The 25,795-nt window shown below is 39.0% G+C and overlaps 1 protein-coding gene across 1 annotated transcript in view; it reads left to right on the forward strand.

Moving 5' to 3' along the window:
* Positions 1–654: 654 nt before the first annotated feature.
* The window catches only part of CAP2 (cyclase associated actin cytoskeleton regulatory protein 2), a 56,956-nt gene continuing 31,815 nt past the window's right edge, over positions 655–25,795 (forward strand). The window contains exons 1-3 of the mRNA XM_009637950.2: positions 655–778; positions 4,434–4,534; positions 21,633–21,710. Coding sequence (XP_009636245.1) covers positions 655–778; positions 4,434–4,534; positions 21,633–21,710 — 303 coding nt within the window. The remainder of the gene's footprint in view (positions 779–4,433; positions 4,535–21,632; positions 21,711–25,795) is intronic.

The raw sequence follows: 25,795 nt of genomic DNA on the forward strand, positions 1-25,795 counted from the left end.
ACACTGATTCACATCGGGTACTTCTGTAAGAAAAAATTAAGTGATGGGAAATCATATCAGAAGAATAAACATAAGATCTTCTCTTTGCTTTTTGTGTAGTCTTCAATAAAGTGGCTGAGTTTTACTACAGAGCATAAAAGTCTGAGGCAAATTTCAGAATGTACCTTTTCAAAAATCAGGAGGTATAGATTTGAAGTCCGGCTTTCAGTCAAGTATTAATTGGGTCTGTATTTTTGCCTCTGTAAATGGCTGATGTGAATCATTGTAGGCATAAGGTTTTACCGATTACATTTATAAATACATCAGTCATCTCAATATCTGATTGGGAGCATTCACATATATTTGTCATAAATTGTCCACATATAGACTGTCCAAAGCTATGCTAGCAGTGGTTTGAATCTGCTGTTTACAATGAAAAACCAGGGCTGAGTACTGATCCTATTCCCTCTTGACAAAGCAGCAAGTTACTGCATGTCAGCTGCTTCACTGCATCTGCTTATATGCCAGAAAGATAATACTTTAAAATACGATTTTCATCATAAAAGCTGATAAAAGATAAAGCCACAGGATGAACAGAACTGTAACATGAAGTAAAGCATGGGCTTTACTCAGAGGTGTCTAACACTGCTCCTATCCTTAATGATTTTTTTCAGAATGGCAGAGACTCATGGTTTGATGGAGAGACTGGAGAAGGCAGTGACTCGACTTGAATCATTATTTTCAGATTCACACAGATCTGGTGGAATGGAGTGTGATGCCATCAATGGAGTCAATGGAAGTAAGTCTGTTTTTTTGAAGTACCATCCCTCTGTTATTAAAAAATTGCAAGGAGCACCCATGTTTGTCTTCTAAGAGGGAGTGCGATCCCACACTTTATGAATTCTGTATCTAAAGAAAGTAGTATTTTTTAAAAAATGAATTTAGAAATGTCATTGACAAGCTTAGTCATACACATAATTCTAAATTAATATAGCCTAGAAAATGCAAGATTTGACTAGTCTCTTAAATACACTCTCCATATTAAAAAAAAAAGCTTTATTATTCTTGTCGTTTTAGCATTTATATTGCTGTAGATAACTCACCAGGTGAAAATGTGTGCTCGGGCCCAATTAGCAGAAGAAATGAGACATCCCCAAAATTTATAGCACAAATATTCATGAAGAAGTCAGCAATATAAACACTGAGTTTATTTGCCAACTCTCTGAATTTCACAGTGCAGGCCTACTTCATTTAATTGTTCGATATCCTTAATCAGATATGAGTTTGTTCGTAAGCATTTGCTCGCTAAGGGCTGCCACACATTCATGGCCTTACGTTGTTACCTCTTGAGCTTTCCCTTCTCAGGTAGATCTCCAAAGCACTACGTTGGAGAATATATCAAAAAAGTCTATCTTCATTTAGTCACGTCATATCACCAAATCATATTTTTTCACTGCTTAAAATTTTTGTCATCCCTGAAATTTACAGGGTAAATAACCTTATAAATGTGGCAGTTCTAATGTTGATTGAATAGAGTTGACCTTTCCTTTCGCTAGAGCTTGGTTTTTTGCCCAGGACACCAACATCTATCCCTTTATTCGCTTCATGTCCTTTGCTTTCTGTATTCCTTGGCCCTTTCCTGCATTCGCCAGAGAAGAGCACATCCCAGCATGGACTCAGCTGCTGTATGGAAGCTGCAGAAGAGGCAGAAAGTTGTGGGCAGCTTCCTTACTGGCACAGAACCAAGTCAGCGCACCCCAGCTGCTTCATTGTCCCTGTGTGCCAGCCTTTACCCAATAACACATGCGAGGGAGCTTCCCCACAGCCATGTGTGCCATGGGCTTACACACTGGCAGGTGCCGTGGAACAGTGTGTTCCTGTGGCAGGAAAGGAGCATCTTCCAGCAGGCTTCCACTGCAGAGGAGTTAGCCTGTCAGAGTAAGCTTCAGTAATAAAATGCATACGGTCCGGAGAAAACCTAGACAGCTAGCAAGGTCATGGAGAAACATGATCCATGTACAAACTGACAAATAAATCAGTTGCTACTAGGAAATCTACATTTTAAAAAAATACAGGCTTCATTCCTACAATGAATCCATCTAGGTGAATCTCTATATTAATCCACAGCTCAGTATTGCCAGGTGGGTTTCAGAACAGGAGATGAACACACCATGTGAGGGACTTCCATGAAACTGCTCTATTCCTTGGCCTAACCTATGAGCTCAGTCGGGTGAAAAGACTCAGCCCCTGGGGAAGCAGAGCCTGGAAACCCCAGCAGAGCCCTAGAAGAAACCAACTGGCAAACCTTGTTGGAGTGGCATTATAAAACACACCCACTAGGAGACTGCAGTAAGAAGCTGAGACGAGCAGCACCATGGGGCGCTTGCCAGCCTGCACCACATCTCCAGGCGGTGCTGTCTCACACCGGGCTCAGGAATTAGCTTTTGCTGATGCGGTTAGGAAAGACAGTACCGGTTCTTCAGTTTGGGTGACTGATACACCATCAATGATATACAAACATCGTTCTGTATGCCCGTGTTCTTTACTGTGCTTCTGCAGAGGTTCACATAACCTCCACAGCAACTGCAGAGTTGACAGTCTTATAGAACAGGCCCCTTTTGTCCTTTAAAACTGACACCCAGACAGAGTGTGACCTTTTTTAAGTCTCTAGTGGAAATGGAGATATATATTGCTTTCTTCTACCATGGCCCCCTCCCCTAAAAGGCCATTCCATAATTAGAATTACTACAAAAAATAACCTTGACTTTTCAATTAATACTTTTTCAGAAACAGCAAAATAATGAGGAAGATGGGAGAACTGTACCTTTACTATTTTCCTAAATGGCATTACAGCAGCAGGATTGCAAACAAATCATTCAGTTGCTCTGCACGGCCCACAGCAAATTCTAGTAAATGCTCCTGAGAGTTAGCTGTATTGAACAGTAAAAAACAGCATAGTTGCTTTCTAGTTTTGCACAGCACAATTGCCATTTGGTGAACTGCTATTTAAAACTCTGCTCTAAAGTAAAAGGTTACAATGATTCTCTTGGAGACATACACAGATTTTGACAAAGAACATAAATGGGCTTTGGAAAGCATCTCCACAACTAAAACCTTTTGTACACTGGGTCATTTGAGGGGTTTACACACAAACACTTAATATGGAAGAAAGCCCAGAAATTCCTCAGAATTAAAGGTGAGTGACATCAAGAGAACAAAAGGAGCCTTGAAATCCCGCCTAGCTGACTAACTTCATTTTTTTTTTCACACAGGCCATTGCAAACTCCAATTGCCAGAGCCTTTCTTTATTCTGTCAAGGAGCCAGATGACTCCTGTGGAATAAAGAGGGCTTTCAAGATTATGAATTTGGACACAATTGTCATATAGTGCCAAAAGGTTAAAGCAAACTCTCTGGGGAAAGCCTGGTACCTCTTCAGAGCAATCTTTAGGCTTCATTAATGAGGGAGAGAGGCTGGGAAGAATTTTAACCTTGGTCTCTCAGATCCTACAGATGCCATAAATTCACATGTGTGTCGCTCATGCTGGACCTGGCAAAGGTTCTGAGGCATAGGCAAGACGTGAGGATGTGTCAGGGAGTGAAGGGGGGGTTGGAAAGCATCCGAGGAGAGATTACTTTTGCTGTCTTAAAAGGTACCACATAAAGCTATTTAGAAGCCAGGTGCATAAGAAACTGAGTCTCATCTGCATTTTCTGATTGTCCACTTTATCAGGAAACTGCTCTGTATACCATATAGAAAATAGCACTTTTATTCCTCTGTTAGAATGTATAGCGCGCTTATATATATATGTAGTCAATGGGATGTGTCATCTAGAAGACTCATTTGAGCTTTCTTTATCCAGTGACAGTTTTGGAAGGTCAGACAACAAAATAAGGAGATTACAAAGTCACATCTCACTGCATAAATCCACTGTCAGCCTGTTCTAAAGACTCTGTCTTACTGGTAATTGAATTGCTTGCTATTAAAAGCCAGCAAACAATACAAAGATCTTCAGGAATGGGAGGGTGGTATAAAAATAGTTGTTTACTACAGTGCAGAGACTTTTTAGGGGATAATATTTGTTTCATGTACAAGAGTAGAATTTCGTTGAGACAGTCATGCTAATCAGGCCACTAGGCCTTTGAAGGGCTGAGAAATGTTTATTTCAGCACCTGTTCTTTTAAGACAAAAGAGGCTTCCCACTGCATTATACAGAGTAGATTCTTTTCATGTTCCTAGTCAAGTTCTAACCAAGAGCAGGGTTTTTTTCTTTCTAGCTAGGAAAAATCATTATACATCCTTTTTCACTGATCTCACAAATCAATGAGTACGGCAGAAATTGTTACAGCAATTTCCGCTGTTTCTATGATATTTCTCCTCCATCTGCTATGAAGGAATGTCCTATGCATTATATACTTTATGAACCCATTATAATGGAATGCTCTTCTTCTATAGGCATAGCACCATATGTTGAAGCCTTTGATAGGCTGCTGAATGGAAGCGTTGCTGAGTTTCTCAGGTACAGCAAGATTCTGGAAGGTGACGTGAAGACACATGTGAGTATTTACTCAAATTTTGTCCCCATGATATAAGCGTACAAGTCTTGGACTCTGTGTGATCAGCCTTGATTGCTGAGCAGAGGAGAATTTTAATAACAGTACTCTGAATTACTAGTTCTTGTAGTAGTAATAACCTGGTATAACACACTGAGGACAGTTGGGTCAGGAAGGGCAAAAGGCTGTATGTGTTCGTAAGAAGAGACTGCTCCCCTTCTACGGCACCAATGGTTGAAGACCATAGTATGCAAAATATATAAATATTCTCAGTCAAAAGCAATTTGAATTGTCCTGTTGGCTGCTAAGCCCTTTGCAGGACAGGAATACAATTAAGAACATGAGTCAACAAATGAGTAGCAAACAATAGGTGGGTCCAAGCAGTGATAACTTCTTGTGGTTGCCTTCTAGGCATGTGCATCATCATTCCAATTGATGTAGAGATTTTGTTCTTTTGATTTTTTTTTTTTTATTACTCACATCTCTTTCATTTGGAACAACATAGCAACTAAAAAATTAGTATGTCAGACATTTAAATGACCCTTTTTTACCACGTCACAGCAAGCAAATACTACACCATTGTTTTTATGATGACATTACTTTGTATCCTATCCTTACAATATCTTGTGACCAGATCTTGTTTGCTTCATTTTATTTTTTAAGCCTGTCTTCTCTAAAACTGGTGGTGATAGAATGACAAAGAATGGACTTGTCTTACCATCAGTTTACCAATACAGATTTTGCAAAAAAACTACACACACAAGAGCCAGGGTCATTTTGAGCTGGATCTGAAGGAGCATGAAGCTTTTCACTTTTTCTAGTAGATCCATGCCATCAGGCCTTTCTCCATGTGTACATTTCCCAATCCATTGCAGCTGCTGCTCTACGTAACAAACGCTGTAGCCAGAAAAACACGCAGTCCTACAAGCTACCAGGACTTATGCTGCAAGGCCAGCATAAATATTTTGCAAGAGAGCCAAAGCAACCAATCTACTCACAGACCAAGAGCTCTGGGATTATTCTGTGAACTGTGTTTTCTCTGTGGTGTTATATGTTCTGGTTGGTAGGGTAGAGTTTCTGACCTAGTTAGGCCTAGAAAATTGGAGGGAGTAAGGAGATCAGGCAACTCTAGAGGATCTTTGTGTTTCTGAGGAAATGCTGCATTTCCTTTTTATTTGAAAAAGCCTCTTCAGGTTAACAGTTATGCTATTAACTACAATATACGTACTTTGGTCTTAAAAGAAATTAGGGAAAAATTAGTAAACTGAGGGGGGGAATTACCAACCTAACTGAGTGGAGAATTGCTCCCTGGAAAGCAATGGATCTAGCTTTGGCCATTACATTCATTAGACACCATTATTTTGCAGCTGATTTCTCAACAGTCCAGATCAGAGAGATACAGAAGTAGCCTTAGTACCAACACTAAGCAGGGAAAAAATGGCATTTAACATTCTAAATGACTAAAACCTTTTTCATATACACTATCTGTAAATGTTTAAATCAGTAAATGTATTAATTTGTCACTATTTGATACTCATAATTGAGTCCATATAAAAGATTATTAATAATTTATCTGCCAAATCTGTGGATAGTCCCTAGCATATTGTTGATGATAGTGTAATGCAAACTGTGATCAGGAGTATTTGTTAGGACTATGAGATTAGATATAAACAACTTTCCCTTACATAAAGAAACCGGTGATGCCGGTTGCAGCCTACTAAATATTCTGAAATCTTAGATTCTGAATTTACAACATGAAGCGGACTGTGGTTGCCTTATGCTCATGCTTATCACTGAAGCAACATCTGTGCTTTACCTTAACAAGTGGAACAAGGAGTATTTTTCTTCTGGATGTCTTATAGACCATGTGTCCTCAGCATTATACTTGCAGCTGCTGTGTCTTTCACATAATGAGCTGAAGGGAAGGTTGTATTTTATTTCAAAAAACACCTGTTGCCTAGAAAAACCTCACATACCTGACTGACCAGAATGGTAATATGAGAGAAGGAGAGACTTCATATTATGCTAAAGAAATGAGGGATTTAACATGATGTGTTTTGTGCTGATTGCTGTAAGGATTGTGTGGTTTGTGTTTCTGGCGAAAGGAAGAATACAACCATAACTAATATCTGTTGGGGACCCCCATTCCTATTTTTTCAGCATGCTGTACTCTAAATAGTCTATTGAAAAAGAGTAAAATTAAAAAAAAAAAAAAAAAGAGAACGAATAGCTAGCTCCTGGCTCTGCTAAACACAGCACCACAGTGGATTTTACAAAGATTAGTTTATCAAAGAAGAGTTCTGCTTAGACTCAATCTTGAGAGCGGCATATTTCTCAGTCAAATTACCGTACATGCAGCGGTGAATCTCTGAGGTCAACTGCATTAAAGAAACTAACCACTTTTTAAAAGTCAAAGAGAATGGCTAGGGTTTTTACTTTGTCTGTTTAAAACAAATTATCCTAAACGGCCAAGATGAGATCCTTTTCCTGTCCTGTCACTGTGGAATAAAAATCTGGTGATTATATGGGCATTTCTATGAAATACAAAGTTCCCTACAGGCACAGATTTTATGAAACCACTTTCCATGTCACAACTACAGAGCATGTGAAGTCAGTGAAAGAGCAAGTACGGCCAGGACTGCTGCCAACCAGCTGTCTTTGGCCTGACATACCAGTGTCTTGGAGGCTGTCACCAACTATTACAGGTTATAACAGCCCTGAAGCTGAGATGCCATGTGTGCCAACACTGAACCATTCTTCTGTCAGAATGAGGGAATTCAAAAACACTATAAAATAGACCATGGGTAGGGTAGGGTAGCGCTGGCTGATTGCTGGATCACAGAGGCATGAGTCCCATGGCTCTGCCCAGATGCATCTACCACTACAGAAAATGTGCTAAGGATGACAAAGAGCTGCCCGTGGAAGACACGTTCTACCTTCAGATTGTGTCTAGTGAGGAAGCTGGTCAAGCAGGTTTGATGTGCTCTTTGTCCTGTCAAAGCAAAGCAAGCAAGATTTTAGAAGGCAGGGTTTTGTGATGTGTTTGTTATAAGCTTCTTCATATTGTTTTTGTTTATGTGACATCTCAAGTGGTGGAATACTTCGGCTTGAGTTTGAATAATGTACCAGATGAGACATAATGATAAGAAGAGAATGTACTAGTTCTACAAGAGAAGGACAGAGAATGTAAAATTTTCATATTTTAGTACTTTATGTGGTACAGAGCAGAACAGAATTATAGCCTTCCTGTCAGACACCTAAACTAATACTTGCCTTTTTTTTATTGTTTATTTGTAAAAGTCTTTTAGCCTCTTAACCCCACCATTTGAAAGAACAGATTGTCTGAGTGATTCAGTTATGTTCCCTCTTCTCTCATCCAAGATACTTAACTTGGAAAGAAAAACAATAGAAAATATGGATGCCTTTTCCCTCCTCTCTTCCATCAATTTCCAGCTGCTGAAATGCAGAGCCCGGACAGATAACCAGCTACACTGTGGGTTTGGAGCATTCAGAAATAAAAAGGCTGTTGGTTAGCTTGCTACTTCTTGGGAGAGAGTTTAGATACAATTCACTACATGTATGACTACTCGAACAAGACAGCACGAAGCAGCAATTCACAGCACGCTATCCAGCCTGCAGGGTTTCTCTGTGTGCATGCACTGATTTGTTATCATCGTGAGCAGGAGAAGCAATGTTCACCCCACAAACGCTGTTTGTACGCACATACCCACAGAGTTTCTATCCCTTATCTGTTACACAAAAGCAGTGGCATTCTCCTCTCCTCCTTCCAGGCATAGGCCATGTAAATACAGACAACTGAAAGCAAGGAGTTCTCTTTTACAAGGCATATATGCACTTCGCAAAGTGCAGCTCCGGTTTGGCCTGTCAGTGAAGTTATAAAATCCTAGCTTCCTCCTATTTTTCCGAAGAGTAGTTATTACACATGAAATAGCTGTATCTTGTCTTTTCTTGAGAGAGATGTTGAAGAATTAGTCAACGACTTTCATAGCCCCGAACTTTGAACAGGATGTGCTGCTGTCTCTGATACATCAAGAAACACTTTTGCACTTCATCTTACCTAATTTAAACACAGACTATCAACCCCATTATTTGACTGATTCCTCATTAACAAGGCAATTTGCTTACAGGGCAACAGAATGCACAAGTGTACTCTCGTGTTCATCTTTTGTGCCCAGAGGCCGTGCGGTTTTAGGCATTGTGTTGAGAGTTGAATTAGAGCTCAGAGAGGAGGATGATGTCAACATGCCCAAAGAGAAGCTTGCTGTCAGGCTGCCTTTGCATTTCTGTGGTAGGTATTTTCTGCTACATGAAATAAACACCAAACCAAGTAGCTACCACAGGAGTGGGAAAAACAGAATACATAAAAAAGAATAAAAAGACAAACATTTTTCATAGCATAAAAATGCACTCAGCTGAAAGAAAGAGACTAAGCATAGAAAGCAGAACTGCTATCTACCAGTAATGGAAAAAAACAAATAATCATCAATCAAAAAAGCAACCTTGGAAATCTATCAATATTAAAGTTGATTTTGTAATGCTAATTCAGCTACATTTCTCACCCTGTATGCGTACTACAAGATACTTCATAACATAAGCAAGAAAGAACATTCACTTTAATATGACAAGAAAGATGGAAATGCAATATACACAATGTAGACAAATGGTTAATCCAGCAAAAGTATCCATTTTAGGAGCTTTACAGCTTTTCATTGCAGTGTTCCAAAGGATGACTTCACTTACAGCCCAGGGATTGGATCTGGCTTTCAAAACGAGGAGGATTTATTGGGTCAGGTGCAGCGGTGTGCAGGCATGGTTGCACCTGTCTGACTGTAAGACACCTGGTTGGGGATAAAGATGGCTCCTGAGCATGAAGAACCTGTCCATTGCGAGCCTACACCAACACCCCCTGAAAGAGGGAGTTTTTCCATTAATTTTGATGGGAGCTGGATCAGGCTGTTAGTTTCTTGACACTGACATTGCAGTAAATACCACTTGCTTTTCTTCTTATTTGAAAAGGCAAGGAAGAGACAAAAGTCGAACAGACTCTACTGGAAAAAACATGCCTGGGTGGCCAATACTGGGCATTTAGCTCTGCATTGCTGGCACGAGAAACATGCACCTGTAAATTTAAGGGGGTGGTGGAGAGAATGTATAATGAGAATGTTCCATATGGCATTCCCTCAGTCAGAAACATAAGAAATCAGGAACACAAACGGTCAAGGCTGTCAGCAGTTCTTCATAAGCTGTTTTCATGGGGCTTCTTTGCAGATGGAGTAGTTCCTGACTAAGCCCATAAGTAGCCATGTTGGTTTCAAAGTAGTGCAGCTGATCAGGGACCACTTTTGGGTTAAGGGTCTAAAATTGTTGGCCCCTAAAAGCAGGGATTGTATCTGTATGTGGTTACCCAGTATAATGGGATTTTCTGATCTCCAAAGACTGCCAGGAAAAAGGTATCAGAATTATTTGAGTGGGAAACCTTATATGCAATGGGAAACCAAAGAAAACTCCATCATGTTTGCCCAAGAAAATGTTGAAAGATAACTTGCTCATATGAAAAAAAAATCCGATAGTGAAGGGCTCTTTAATGGACCAGATGAATTCAGAATAATATTCAGTGTTCAGATTGGATTTAAGGTCCGTGTTTTACCAATTAATTTAATTAATGATTGGAGCAATTAATCAAGTCATACATTTTATTTTCAGCCATTTGAAGTCTAAATCAGAACTCATCATATGCTCTAGCTCATGCTAATTTTGCTATGCTCTAAAAGTTTTTCATTGAAGCCCTTTAAGAGCAAATTTGAGTCTACTGACAGGAAACCTGGTTTTCTTGGTGGTTTTCCAGGAGGAACAGTGTATAGACCTAGAGGCATAAGCACCCCACAGGATGAAAACCACTGTGTTAGCTCAAGCAAAAATCATAAGGTGATAAAATTACATGGCTAAATGAGCTAGCTAAATGATGGGCAGGTTTGGCCTGTGGACCAGTTGCACCCAGAGCCACAACTACAGCATGAGAGTGTCACAGCCAGCCTATTGCAAAGCCATGGTGTAGGGCGCTCACCAGTGTAAAGTAGGGAGAAACTTATTAGGGCAGATTGGAGACATGGAGTCCAGGACTGGGAGGGCACAGTTGGCAGTCATTTCAGGCACTCATCCTTGGAGCAGTGAGGTCTGTAGTTCTTACAGCAGTAACTTCCAGTGAACCACTGGCAAATCAAACTATCTATCTTGATCCATCAGGAAAACCAAGACAGAGGAGCAGAGAGACGGTATCCCTGCTTTCGTCACCAGCATGAACCTCTTGTGACTGAAAACTCTCTTTACTAGCATCAGTGCTTATGGTTCTTACTTCTCTTGCAAAGCATTATGATTTTTCAAGTTGGAGTGGTAACATTATTTAAGCACATTTATTTCAAGCTGAGAAATATACATCCATGAAAGTTCTTTTTTTTTTTTTACTTTTTTTTCTGTTTTGGAACACACATCTCCCATGCTTGATTGATGTCATCTGTTGCTACAGGCTATGAGCAAGTCTTTTATTAATTTTCAGTCTCATTCTTTCTGAAAAGCATGTGCACACTCTTTTCACTCATCCTGCCTCCCCATCCCTGACCTGCTTTTATTTTGCTGGTTGGTGGTTGCAACTGTTTTGAGTGTATAGAAATGCTGGGCTTGGAAACAGAGAAGGCTGTTCATTGTAGTCAGCAAAAAACCAAACAATGAGCTCAGAATCTGGCTCTTCAGTCAGTTTCTAGTAAAAAGGAGTTCAGTGAATAATGAGAATTAAGCCACAAGGGAAACCAATGCGCAGTTTGAATGTTGTTTTAAATAAGCTGGGAGTGCTGTCAGGAGTGATGAGGGTAGAATGTGGCCACAAATGTGTATTGTCTCTTTTCATCCAGTATGAATTGCATGATCAATATGGCCAGATTTCTGAATATCGAAGAGTCCATTAGGATAAATTAAACCATGTCACTGTCACTGCTAACTTCTGTTAGTCTATTGACATCCATAAATTGACCTATATATTTCCATAATTAATCTGAACTGCAAAGCAGTTTAATTTTTGCTATTTTGTTTCATAAGTTTAATTGTATGCTTTATTATAAATCCCAGAGCTACAATAAAAAGATAGGTTTAGGATCTTGAAGTAGATCTTCGAGGCTGGAATATTTCTTTCTTGTTACGTTAATAATGTTCTGTTTAAAAAAACACCTCAGGTCAGATTTGCATTTCCATCACATCACTGTGCATGTAGATAACTACCTTACCTTTCAGAGAGGCTGAGGCCCCCTCTCCAAGTAAATGTAGGCTTTTGGTATTTAGCACTTCTGAGCCTTTGAGTTGCTTTAAGGGAGCTCAGTGGGACTACTTGCAGAATGAGGTGGGCAATGTCACCAGTTTTCCTGAAGTGTGGGAGAGACAGGACATACACAAAGCCATTTCAACACAAGAACCTATTTATCCAAGCTCTCTCTCTAAAGACAGCACAATTTCTTAGAAACGGATGGTTCTCCAGTCTTTGTATCAGGGAATTGGGTGTTTGTCAGACACGGGAAGTCAAGAAATCAGCTCCTCGGTAGGGTGCCCTGTGAACACTGCCAAAAGAATATTTATGAAGAGATACTTCAACAAGTGCTGTAACCTTTTTAATTTACAGAGATAAATCTGTTAAATCAGGGCCACATGAATGACATCCTAAGCCTGTGAAATCGTAAAGCCTTTTCTGAAATTTCCTCAGTGTGGATTTGGACCTTCACTGAACAGGGCTTCTGAGAGAATAGTTGGGGACAGAGAGTGGGACTGCTAAGCAGCAGACCTCGGGGGCAGAACAGCCCATCAGAGAAATAACCGGAGTGCCTGCAGCCAGTGCAGGCAAAAGTCCATTTGTACAGGTGACAATGAGACCTGCAGGTCCCTGATATCTCTGTGGTTGTCTGATGTGCTGGTTTACAGCATCCGTTCCATGTAGGAAATGTAGGTTTGCCTTTCCTCAGGGAAATGAGGTCTCTCCGCAAACAATCCTTCAATACAAGGAACTGCACCCTCCAAAGAATTCTGAACTCAGGTGTCCATGGAGGAAAAAAAAAGGAACCTGAATTAAAAAATGGTTGGTCTTGATAATAGCCAAAGCTGGGACTTCATCTGTTCAGTACATTGTATGTGGTTCCTATTTATTCAAGGAACTAACGCACGCTTTCAGAGATACACAATGTAGCTCCAAGTAATAGCAGAAATTAAAAGCTTTGGAAGTCTGTGAAACTTTAATGCACCTCAGTTTCTGTTCCTTAATGAAATGTTGAATTGCGTTGGTTTTCCTTTCCCATCTCTCTTTGAGAAACCTCCTTGCTGTAAGGGGTCTCTCGGGAGGGTTGTGCCTAACTTCCGTAAATGCCTGTGCAGGTTGGGGTGCTTTCTACTTACTCTCCCTAATACTGATCCCCCCAAAATTACAACTTTGTCATGGCATAACCTTTGATATGTGATACATAGGATATTCCTGTAATGTCATTAGTTAAATTAACACCCCCCCTGGAAAACTGCGTACTTTTCTGAGCTGTCATTCTTTTACAGTGTTAGTCTTTCACGTCAGGAGTCTTGGGGACGAATCAGAGGCAGGTCAAAACCAACTGATCACTGGCTGCTGTTACCTGTACTCTAAAGCTCATAAAATATACTATGACAGTCTTTGGTTATTAGAAGCTCCAACCGACAGTGGTGGCCTAGTATAGATTTTAGTGATGTATCCTCTGCACTGTAGAGAAGCCATTTGTTCCCATGATGTTTTTATGATTGTTCTTAAAATGTTTGGCTGTTTTTATCAGCTGCTTGTTACTATGATTATCACTAATTATACATTATAAAGGCAGAACATGACAGCATGAATTCTGCACAACTGACAGTCAATTTGGGGGATGTCCAGTCCCTGGTGCTTATCTATAGACTGGACAGGTGCTGCAATGTGCCAATAGCATCTTTTCCTTCTACTGATGTGGAATCCTTTAAATGTAGAACCATGACTGTATGCTGTGCAATGAGGCAGCTTTGAAATCTCTAGCAGGTGACTGACTCCTTGCAGAAAACAGCAGTCTGCAGTGTAAATGGCAAACTTGAATTCTTGAACATCTTCAAAACTGTTCAGAAAAGAAAGGTATTGAAAACAAAACAAAACAAGCTTATCCTGTAAATAGACCACATCTCCAGTAATGTGTGGACTATTTATTTTTGCACTCGATTCTCAGTATTTTTCTATGCTGAATCTTATGGAATCCCTAAGTATCAATACACTACATCTGGTTTTGGAACTTCCATGTAAAAGTTGAAATGAACAGAGGTCAAGAGAGTTGCAGATTTTTTGGCTGTTGTAAAATAGATTCATGAAGAATTTGTGAATCTGGAAGACAGAAAAGGAGCCTGAGCCTTAGGAGAGCATCAGCTAGTCAAGAGCTTTGGTCTGGACTTGCTCTTCTTCTCTGGTGGGTGGAGGTTATTAGAGATGGTTTTGGAGAATATGATCTTCTACTGCTTCTCTTGGCAGTGATCAGTAGCTGCAATGGCCCTGCAGCCAGATATTTATATCTGTTTGAAACAGTGACAGATGAACAAAATAACTGACTGCTGCTGCTACCAAGATTAATAATTCATTATTTAACAAAGCTGACATTTAAATAGTATTCATTAGGTTTTAAAGTTAACGAACCCTTGAAATCAATCAGAACAGTTCATGTCACTCAAAACTGGGAGAACTTAGAGGAACTTCTAGAACACTGGGGCAAATTTTATTGGTGCAAAAGGTGCAGAACCTGTATATTCTTTATCCCAGGTAATCATTTTGTAAAAAGCAGCTGTCGTGGCTTTAAATACCCCTTTACATCTGTACAGTTCGTGTTTCATATGGAGAAATAAAATGGCAGATAGATGAGCAACAATTTACCCCGAACAATTCTACCCATCTGTCTTATGTCATTAGTACTGAAAGATCTTTAAGACCAGTATGGCTTGAGCTCCAGCAGAGGGAAGAGCTGTAAGACTTCTGAGTGGTTTAAGTCACAGGCAAGCTTACTAAAAGGTAAAGTTAATGAACCTATATACAGATGCTACTCTGAAACAACAAATAAGTGATATTGGCTAGCACTGTGCACAGTTACATGACACATTGTTTAATACACTGGGAGATATAAACAGCTAGAGGGACCAGCAGTGATATAACCTTAGATTGGTACAGGCTGTAGCAATGCTGAAAAATTTTAGCAAAAATTCCCTAATATAGACATAGCCATGGAGGCTGAAAAACACTAAAAAAACCCGCTAACAGAGGACAGCTGATTGGTGGTAGTCAAATGTATCTATCTGAAAATAGAAAAGAAAATATCTGGGGCGGTGTCTGGCTCCATCAAATGCTTTTGATGGCAAATGGCAAATCTCCCATTGACTTTAATTTTTACTAGAATTTCAACTCTGTTTTCTGCATGGACCAGTAAGAGAAAGGTTCCAGTTAATTTTTCTTTCTTTTCCTTTTCCTTTTCCTTTTCCAGTATAAAGTGCTCTGTTTGGAGAACTGCCGCTGACTCCTCAGCATTTGGCCCAGTTTTAAAAAAATCTCTATCAGCCAATTAGCTGTACAAAATAAATACTGTCTCTTCAGCTGGCCTGGATAGTTTCTATGGCAGCCCTATACTTACTCTAAACTTCATTTATTTTCCATTTCTTGCTTCTCCCTTCAAGCCACCAGCCACTTCACTTTGAAGAGGCTCTTGAAAGCAGAATGTAAAAGACAAACTGCTTCTCTTCCTCTGGTAGTACTGTCCCTTTTAGAGAAAGACTGGGATCTTTGCTCATAACAGTGAAGCTCCATCTGTAGCTGTCATCTGCTGTCAGTCATTGTGTCTTTTGCTAAACCCAAAGGACCCAAAGTTATTTCTGCAGAAACTACGATTAGAACTCTGGACCACTAAATCTCAATTCTTTTCCCTCATGCCCTCTTTACTATTTTGTTTCTGGATAAAGTCATTAAGTATATTTTAGAAATCCAAAACATACATAGATCTGTATTTTGATTTGCAAATTATCACTGTTAATGTTTGCATGTATATATATGCAGATGTGTATTATCCTGTAACAACAGAAGTACAGTGGATTCTGATATTTACATTATGCTTTTCAGTGCTATGGCTCTGAGGAAATACGCTATTAAATATAATAACATTTGACAAATTTAATATTATCAGGTCAATAGGGTAATTTTCTTGACTAAATTTCATTAGGAAATCCTTTGTTTCTCTTACTTCTATTTAGTTTTATTATTTTTTTCAAAGACTGAATTTACTTGTAACTTGAGATCTGGATGCATGCGCCTGTTTCTTCCTTGTGGTTTGCCAAACTTGTCACATAAATAATATTTATATTTATTAGTGCTTGGATACCAGAATGATGGGCAACTTAGAGTGAATAAATCACTTTAAATGAGAAGAAGATAGATCCTAAAATCACATCTGCTCTGGAGAACTGAACTTTGCTAAAGCAAACTCGTACTTTAAGCTTCAGGATCAGTGCATCTACGTCTACTCAGTCTGAAACAGTACAAGTTCGGGTGGAATCCATACTCACTCTACTTCAAACAGGTCAGAAGCATTATCACCATCAGACATCTCTCACAGAGCCTCTGGCTGTTTCTGAAGCTGTGGCTTCTGGAAAATATCAAAAGTTGGCATTGTATTGTGACAGAGAAGGTTAAACCAGTTGCTATTAAAAATATGTACGATCCCTTCATTAACTTCTGCAGGCTTAACTGCAAAGAGGCCTGTCTATGCTGTTACTGCGACGGTGACAGCGAGGTCACTCGCTGCAGTCAGCCTCAGGTTTCCACAGGCATGGGATTGGGCTGACACTGCACACGTGTCAGACTGCGGCTCTTCCAGCCAGTATCAGTCACCTAAGTCAGCTATCAAACACACCTGAGGTAAAGGATTAAGACACCTTACCCTACAGTTTAATGATGGGGAAACTGAGGTGGTGAATGGAACGCCACACGGTCCTGGCATTCAGGCCCACAGTCACAGCCGTCTCCTCCAGCTTCTAGAACAAACTGCTAAAAGCAAGGTGGGAAATGCTTTGAAGAACTTGCTTCCTTCAAAATATTCACCTCTGCTGAGGAATCTGTCTGATGATTGCTGTCTCCATGCATAATCCCAAGAATGCCAAAAGGATTACCCAAAGTTTTTAGATCTCAATTATCTGTTGCTGCAAAATACGTCCATTTCTATCTGCAGATAGATGCGTGCAAGTTTGTCTTCTAGTCCACTCTGATAAATTTACTCAGGATTCCCATGCATTTTTGATACTCAGGCTTCATTACTATCATTCATTATAGCTGAAAGGGTTTCAGCTGATCTGTACTGTGCAATCTTTTGGCTGAGCCGCACAAGTTGTTGAGAAAAATCCCCCCCAGTCCATTTTCACTCAGTCTTCACTGGATATGGGGGGTCTAATGAAAGAGTCATCTCCCTGTAAAAAATAGTGCTGTCAGCTTAGTTACACAGCCTGCCTGCTAAATAGAAGGAGGTAGCGATGAAGTGTCACATTTCAAAGACTGCGAGAAAGAACTGGAATGGTGATAGACTGAACTAATGCATTCTTAATGAGAAGAAACTCTTCTATTACTTTGATGGGATGCATGGAAAGAAGTACCGCATGCTCGGAAACAGTAAAACTCAGAAAGACATTTTTAATGCTGTTGGAGAAAGAATGAAGGAACTGTGGCAGAAGTCTTACAAAATTCTGCTTGTAAAATACAAAACCTGTATTAGCATGATCCTTTTATTAAGATTTAAATTCACAGGTGAGAGATGTGAGTGCTCTGATCCCTACACAACTAAAAGCTTTTGGCGCTGGATAAATTTTGGGCATACAGCACAAGCCTTGCAATCAATATCTAGTCCACTCACCGCTGAATGTTTCCAACATCCTATAATAAATCTAGGATAATAAGAAAATGCAAAAGGCCACACTTTTAATGCACCAGAGGTAACTCAAAGAGTGTTACCAATGGCTTGGGTGCCCTCAGTAGCTGAAGATTTCTTAAAGACAGCTCCCAGACTTTTTGAGAAAGTGGCCTTGGCTCTCCTGGCCTTTGCAGTATAGAAGGAGGAGTAATGAACATAGAAGAGTAATACTCGTCTGGAGGAGAAGTACATCCTGATGCCATATCCAACAATAGTTTTAACATTGGTCAGATGAGCAAGACACCTGTATGAGGCATACGCAAGGAGTGTCAGTCTTTCAGGAACATCAGTGTACATCATCCAACAGTCTGCCCCAGCTCTGACCAAATTCCAGTGCTTCAGCAGAAAGAGGTGAAAAATCAGACAAGAAACCATTTGTTACTTTGTACTCTGAGTGGAGAAAAAAGCCCTCCTCAGCCTCCATGTGTGACCAGCGGGAACTCAAAAGCGTGGTTTTAATGCAGTGTAAACAAGCGCCAGACAGACATTTTTCAAACCTCATGGATGCTACCAGCTCATTATATGTTCAAGAACTCACAAAAAACTCTTAATTTTCTGGATCTAAGAGCACTTTGCTCATGTTTTATGATCTGTTTGATCAGCATGTAAAGCTCTATCTTAAAATAATGCTGGTTCTTTGTAGGAATTTGGAAGATTCCTTCTGAACTTCACTTTTTGGATAGTTGGAAATCTTTTAAATTTGAGACTATGATTACTCCTGATCCTGTTTACAGACCTGTGATTATGTGCTGACACTACCATTTTCTTCCTTGTTATTTACATTCCATATGAAAAAGAATCATCACATTCATCAGCCACTGTGTTGCTAAGCAAAACAAGTGAAACTTAATGTTTATCTTTGTATGACAGATAGCCATTGCTCTAAACATCCAAATAGGTTTTCTCTGCACCATTTCTGATTTAAGCTCATCTTGATTTAACACAGATGACTAGTGCTTTACACAGAATCCCAGAGGAGGTCCTCTCCAGTGGTATTAACACTTCTGTAGCTCTACTAAAAATATTTTGCCACATCCATTGTAGAACTGCATAAACTCTTCTCACAAAGCCACCTTCCTGGCTTTTATACTTGCATTTTCCAGCCTTCAGCATTTCCAATTAATCAATCAGTTCCATATTTACACCCAAAATTACACATTGTTTTAAAGGGGTGGGGGGGAGGACTGCTAAATTTTATCCTATTCATACTACCTGTGCCAACAAAGTTGTCTTACTCTTCTCAAGTGATGAGTGAGTCCTTCTTGACAATATTAAAACCTCCTAAGCTTGTGTTGCCCGTGAATTTTATGAGTGCACATCTAATTCTTGCTCTTAGGACACTAACAAACATATTGATGGTTCCTAAAACTAATCCCTGAGAAACACAACCAGCAACTTTCCTCCTCTCAGATAACACCACCTGTAATATATCCTGTTGTTCTCTCCATTTATCCAGCTTCTTATCCAACTTAAGATGTTTTATACTAATTTACATAATTTCCACTTAAAGTATGAGTTTCCTATGAGGACCCACAATAAGTGTTTTATATAATACCTAAATATACTAGATCTGACACATTATCCTTGTCTAAGAAACTGAAAACTCTAAACAAGCCCCAAAGGTAATGATTTTAAGGACAGATAATCCCATTATAATTTCTCCCATTTTTAATTTTCTTATGTGTTTTTAATCACTCATTTCAAATCTGTTCTAAATGTGCGCGGTGCTGAAGCCAAACTAACAGCCATGAAATCACTTGACATACTTTCCCCCCCCCTCTTCTTGGGCATATTTGCCCAATCCATCATTGCATAGTTCTGTCATCTGGTACTACCTCCAAATGGTATATATTTAAAATCTTTTTTACTTGTGTTTCCATCTGCCAGTGTCTTCAGTACTCTAGAATGACGATAACATGGACCCAATGATTTTGTCAGACCAAGCTATGTATATTTGACTTCCCTTTCAAATGATGTAATTCCCATTGATTTATCATCATCCTCCTTAGCTAACCTTTCAATATCTTCCTGTACATCAACTTCCTTGAAATTGGGGAAAAGCATTTATTCAACAACAGGTAAGCTATACATCAAGAATAATGTAGACATGCCCAACTTACCCTTCAGGTTAGGTCACTGCCATGGTCTCACTTCATTGCTTTATTTCTTTATTGTTTCAGTAGCTAAAAAAAAAACATGGCTTTGTTTTACTTTTCTGTGCAAGGTAGAGTTCAACAAGGCCTTTATCCATCATTCCTTTGCTTCTATAATTTATAATGCCTGAAAAAAAGTTCTCCTTGATAATCAAGGCCTCTTCTCATTCTTTGGGGTTTTGTACCTATTCTTAGTATCTTGCTTTAGTTGTTTATTCATTCAGCCCTTTCCTATAATTTCTCCCTCCTGCCCAGCACGCACAGACTATTTACATTCTTAATGTAAACCCATCCTTTAATGCATTAAAATCATTAAGTTCCTCAGGCCGGTCATCTTCATTCACTGATTTTTCTATTTCCTAAAAGTTTGCCATTCTAAAATACCAAGCCTTAGCTATAGGTCTATTTTTGTCCATCTTCCAATTTAAGAAGAACCGAATCCATTCATAATGACTTCCTCCAAAAACATTAGGGTTTGGTCAGCTGTTCTGCAAGATCCTCCTCTCACAAAACCCCTTAAGCTTAAAATAGCACACACTTTGTTGTTTTATGAATTTCTGTACCAAAAAGTCAGTCTTCTGAATGTCTAAGAATAGCTAAACCTTGCTATTATTGATGGTATTTATATCTATGTCTGGAAAATTTAAGTCTCCTATGCTCATACAATTTCCCTTATTATTTATTTCTTTATCTATTTATAGAGATGATTACCCTTCTCCAAATCTCAGCCTGTCAGACCATAATATCCCCTTCTCCCCCAATACTGTCCAAGTTGGGCCTCTTTTACCATCTTCCTTGCAGTGATTTTCATCCTAACATATTATGTTTTATTCATGCCATCACATTTTAAGATGAATAAACACATTTTGGCTGGTTTACTTCACTACAACTTCAAATTTTGTGACTTTTATGTATTTTAAGTTGCATCCACACAGGCCTGTGTATAAAATTTCCTTGTTTTCTTTTTAGATTGAAGAAACCCCAAGGAAAAACAGCATGAGCTTCCCCACCCTTTCACAAAGTGATTCTAAATATACCTCTTCATGTTAGATTAACTTAACAGCATTTGGTTTGTTTTTTATTTAGCAATATACACTAGTTATGAATAGTTCTTTTCTATCACAATAATACTTTCTCCTAGTCACTACACATCCACTTGAATGAGGTATAGGTGATACTGAAATAGTGATTAGATTCTAATCAGTGTACATCATTCATAATGTACAGAAAATGTGTAGTGTTCAAAAAACTCCCCAAACCAGAAATTTGAGCAGTAGGGAACACTGGAGAGTGTAGAGATTTACCTCTCATCCACACTGTTAGCATGTAAATGTGCTGTCAGGTGCAGCTTTAACACAAATTCTAGAGTTCTGTGAGGGAAAATTGCCCAAAAATCTTCAGCCACCATCTCTTATACCCATCGATCTTAGGGTCTGCTCACAGAGGACAGGCAAGGAATGAATTACAGCATAGTCCCTCAGCAAATATGCCAAGCTCAACTCCTCTTAAACATCACTACAGCCTAAGTTACAGTTCAACAGAAAGTTTGCAGGTTGCTGTTCTCAGCGGTAATAAGTTGTTATCATGCACTCCAGCATAAACATCACCCTTAAAATGCCTAGACATTCTCTGAAGTGTTAAAATTAAGTCCTCCTGTGACTAATCTTGTAAATGATAACCAAAAGACTGCATATCAACTCGTTTTATTTCCTATCTGAAGAAGATAGGGAACTTAACCTTAGATTTCAAAAAAATTTATAGCTAAGCCAGTACTGTAATACATTTCTTCCAGTCAGCATTGCTGTGATTTAGATGAGAAGCAGCAAGAAAGATTTGAGCTGTCACACTTGACTTTGAGCTGCCAGGAAGAGGTATTGGAGGTTACAGGCTAAGGTTTAATTTATATTCCTCCTTTTGTTACAGGCAGAGATGGTACGTGCTGCTTTCCAAGCGCAGAGATCTTTCCTGGTGTTAGCATCTCAATGTCAAGAGCCTCAAGAGGTAAGAAAAGTGACCTAGTGTTTCAAGAGGAGTGTATTAAAAAGGCTGTGTTCCCATATCTTTACTATCAATCCCCGCATTTGCTTTTGTTTATTACTTTATTTATACAGTGCCCTTAGAGGCTTGCTTTCAGTATTACTAGCATGGCACTGTAATAATCAGAAAGTCATGGTTCAGAGTTAAGAACTTTTTCTGTACCAATACATATAAGATCAGTGAAGTAACCAAAGGAGATTTCCACTTAATGGCTGTGAGTGGGATCAGTGTTTCTCTGGAAGCTGGAAGTGCCATGCAATAGAACAGCTTTTTGCTAGCCCCCCAGGGATGCTATATGACAGACTTGGAAGTCAGGGGATGAGCTAGTGAGAGAAAAATCAATACTGGCCCATAGACTCAGTATTGTCCAAACTGAGGTCCAGGCTAGGCCAATTCTGGAAGGAAGTCAAAGCATGTTGCCAAGAAAATGAAAAAAACAATTTATATCAAGTTGATTTATATACTTATTTTAGTGGCAACTACTTAAATCCTCCCCTCACGAGAAAGCTCAGGGAAGCTGTGGAGGTGTTATGAAATCTCATTTGTAGTTTTTAGAGGGCACAAGTTTTTGGCCACTAGCATTGTATCATTCCTGGGAATAGCAATCATGTAGCCCTTCTGTGGGACAACTCTTGAACCTTCCTTCTTGGAGTGCGCAGAGAATGAAGACTTCGCTTGTGCCATCTCTCCATGGCCTTCAGTTCTGTCTTTTTCTACTAGCTCCCCGCTCCATAGTTCATTACACTCCATATTTTCAAATAACTCTCTGCAACTGGTATAAATTATTGAAATTTTACTGTCACTATTGTTCTTAGAGACACAAATTACAAGTTTCTCTAATCGGTATGTTTTAATGGCAAGGAAAAAAAAAGCAGAGATATTCCAGGCGAGACTTTAGATTTATAGAGTTCCAAGCAAGAAGGGATCAGTTGTTTTTCCAGCTGTCCCTGATCTCAGAGAGTAAAAGTGGGTCATGACTCACAGAGAACAGGCAAAATTCCCTTTGGTACAGGCCTCAAGCAGTCATTTATATTGGCTGTGAATACAATCGCACCCAGTGGCCCACAAAACTCTTCATGCTCATAGGTAAAATATTCCCCAGTGAACAGTTTCTGATGGCCCATAATGTAATGCGGTGTTCTGAAGTGTGGGTATTGTCCCAGGTCTGGGACGAGTGAAAGCTGTGGCTCACTCTTTGGCCTCCTGTGCTGATGTGCTGTCGGTATGATTTTCTCTGCTTTTCAAGTGAGAATGGCAATGGCTTCTCCCTGCTTTTACCCTTACAACTTTCTGACCTCAAGTCAAGGCTTGGAGATTTTTTCAACTGTAAAGTTTAGAAACTTTCATTTAAAAAATGTCAACAGAAAAAGCAAAAAAAAAAAAAAAAAGAATAGATGTAAAAAGAGATTCCCTGGCAATCCAGAATAACAGTTACAGAAGCATTAAGAAAAGTGACAAATAGTAAAAACCTTGTCATAAAACATCACCAGAGCTGGCCATGTGTATCCATATGTCTTAGTTGCATATTATCAGGCTTGCACAGATCTCTGCAACTTGTTGAAGGCAAGCAAGCATACTTTTATCATTTAACTATCTTTTAGCACTGAGGAAATGCCACATCATATGTGTGTACACATCATTCCAAACAGACTGAAGTTTCTTTCTCAGTGAGATCAAACTCAGTCCAGTTACTTAAGTTTTTTTAACATGAAGACTGTTAGGTACACATTTTTTACAGGCATCCAAACACATGTTGTTGTTCATTCTTTTTCTCTTTTTTTGCTTATATTTTTTGCACAGATACATTCAGCTATATGATAGACAGACCTGAAAATAATTGAAGGCTGCCTATGCTGTGCAACTCGAACCATATTTTCCACTGCAGAGAGTGATGGTTCCAGGCGCTAGGCTTTTTATACCTCCATCTCAATGGGGGAAAAAGTCCTATTGTAAAGCAACATTGGTTAACCATTTTGAAAAAGCTGGTTATCACCAGGAGATAGGAAAGGAGCAGGGGTCCTCCCCCCCAGGACCTTATCGATGTGATGTCATCTGGGCTCTGGTTGTATTTATAGCCTAGAGCCAGGGAGTCAGTGTGGAATCCAAACAGGAAAGCTAATCATTAGCGTATCAGAATGCACAGAGTAGAGAAAAGCAAATGAAGATGACAGCATATCTATAAATGCAAGAGAAAAGAGGGTAATTCTGTCATTCAGCTGTCTAGACTGTTTGCTTTATAATGTAAAGCTGTGAATGAGCCAGCGAGTTGCGATTATAGCATAGTAGCTTTGTAGACATTCAGAGACAGCGGTGTGGAGACTGAGGGGATTTACTGAGTTCCTGTCATGTTGGGATGCCATACATGGTGCCCTTAAAAAAAAAAAGAGAGGGAGGGGAAAATGCCCTGGAAAAATAAATTAGCTCAGCTCTTGCAGCTTACAAACTAATGAATAAGGAATTAAAACAAAAAGAAAGCTCCTATATGTATAATAATCCTTAGATTTTTTTTTGTGCTCAGTGAAGAGAGAAATGTATATCATACGAAAAGCAGTATTTTTTCCCCTGTACGAAAATGTTGAAGCCCCAGTATGCATTTAGCCCTCTAACTCCTGCTATGAGTCACCAGCAAACATTTTCCAAAGTTAAGCTTGCTGAAGTTGCTTTTGTAGAGTTTTGCTTCTTGTTAATAATGTTGATATTTTTTCATTTGGAATCCGTTGCAGCACACAGCCTTTATTATCTGTATATGTGAAAATAGTAGGAGCCGAGAAGGTAATTCCAGCTGGCATACCAATCTAGCATCAACTGCAATAAATTACTTTGCAGAGAGCATGTTCTGTTACTTTTTATGGTCATGTTCTATATTTGTATGTGCAGTGGAAGAGATCACATGGCAAAACCAGCAGTTGATATTCCTGTTTGTGTATGTCCCAGCTAATTGCTGCTGGATACAGGCTCATTCAGCAAGATGGGGTTCTTCAGTTCATCCACTAATTAGAAATTATTTTCTGACGCCAAACTTCAAACACTAAAGAAAAAAAATGTCTATTATAAATTGTTTACTATATATGAGATAGTGCAGAGAAGATGGAGAAGGGAAAATAAATTAGAATATTGCTATATTCTTGTAAGCAGTTGTTTAAAAGGGTATTTTGAGACCATACATTTACATTTTGCTTGGGCAATTCAGAAGATGATAGATTTTAACATAAGCCTTCAGAAAAAATTATGAAATAGTTTAGATCTGAATTTTCTATTTCCCATAGTCTAAGCCAAATACATTTCTGATTGAAACGTTATTTTATTGTATAATAATTTTAAAAGTTATTAGTGTACCTGAACAAGTTTATGTTTAACAAATTTTTTTTAAGTTTATGGTCTTGAATACTAACATAGGAGATCACTGTCCAAAGTCACTGCACTATGTTCTTTGTGAATGGTACCTTACATACTGTCTTCCCTTTGTGAGTTGTTTCATTTCACTTTAAGACTTCAAACAATTTTTAAGAGTTGCTTTGAGGTCATGAATGAGCCATTGTTCCTATATTGGGAACTACTTAATGAGATAAGTTTTTCTGTGAATCAATTTAAACATATCCAGGAGGAGTGTGCTTGTGGTAAGAAGTACTACAAACAGATTTAAATGGCAGATGCAGTTCAAAGTATAAATGATTACATAATTTTCTCATTAAAAAAACCGCTGAGTTCATATGACTGCCAGAGCTCATGGATTTAATTACTAAAGTTGTGCAGACAAACATTCCTATTAAATACCTAGCTTAAACATCCAGATTCTGCACACAGCTGGGAGAAGAGGGGTAGAAGAAAGTTGAGAGGTAAAGAAGAGCTTTCCCTTTTTTCCTAGAAAAGGAGAAAAACCCCTGAAACCCAAGAAACTGTATTTGAAGTTAGACTTAGAGCCATGAGAATAAATCCTGAGGTTTTTAATTTTTTATAGTCAAGCAAAGTATCTATTGTAGGAGCAGAATAGTTGTGGCAATTGCTTTGAATAAAGCACTCATTCTCAGAAATTTTATGTAGAAATCAAA

This window comes from Egretta garzetta, unplaced genomic scaffold, assembly GCF_000687185.1.
Source record: "Egretta garzetta isolate BGI_Z169 unplaced genomic scaffold, ASM68718v1 scaffold14, whole genome shotgun sequence".
Lineage (NCBI taxonomy): Eukaryota > Metazoa > Chordata > Aves > Pelecaniformes > Ardeidae > Egretta > Egretta garzetta.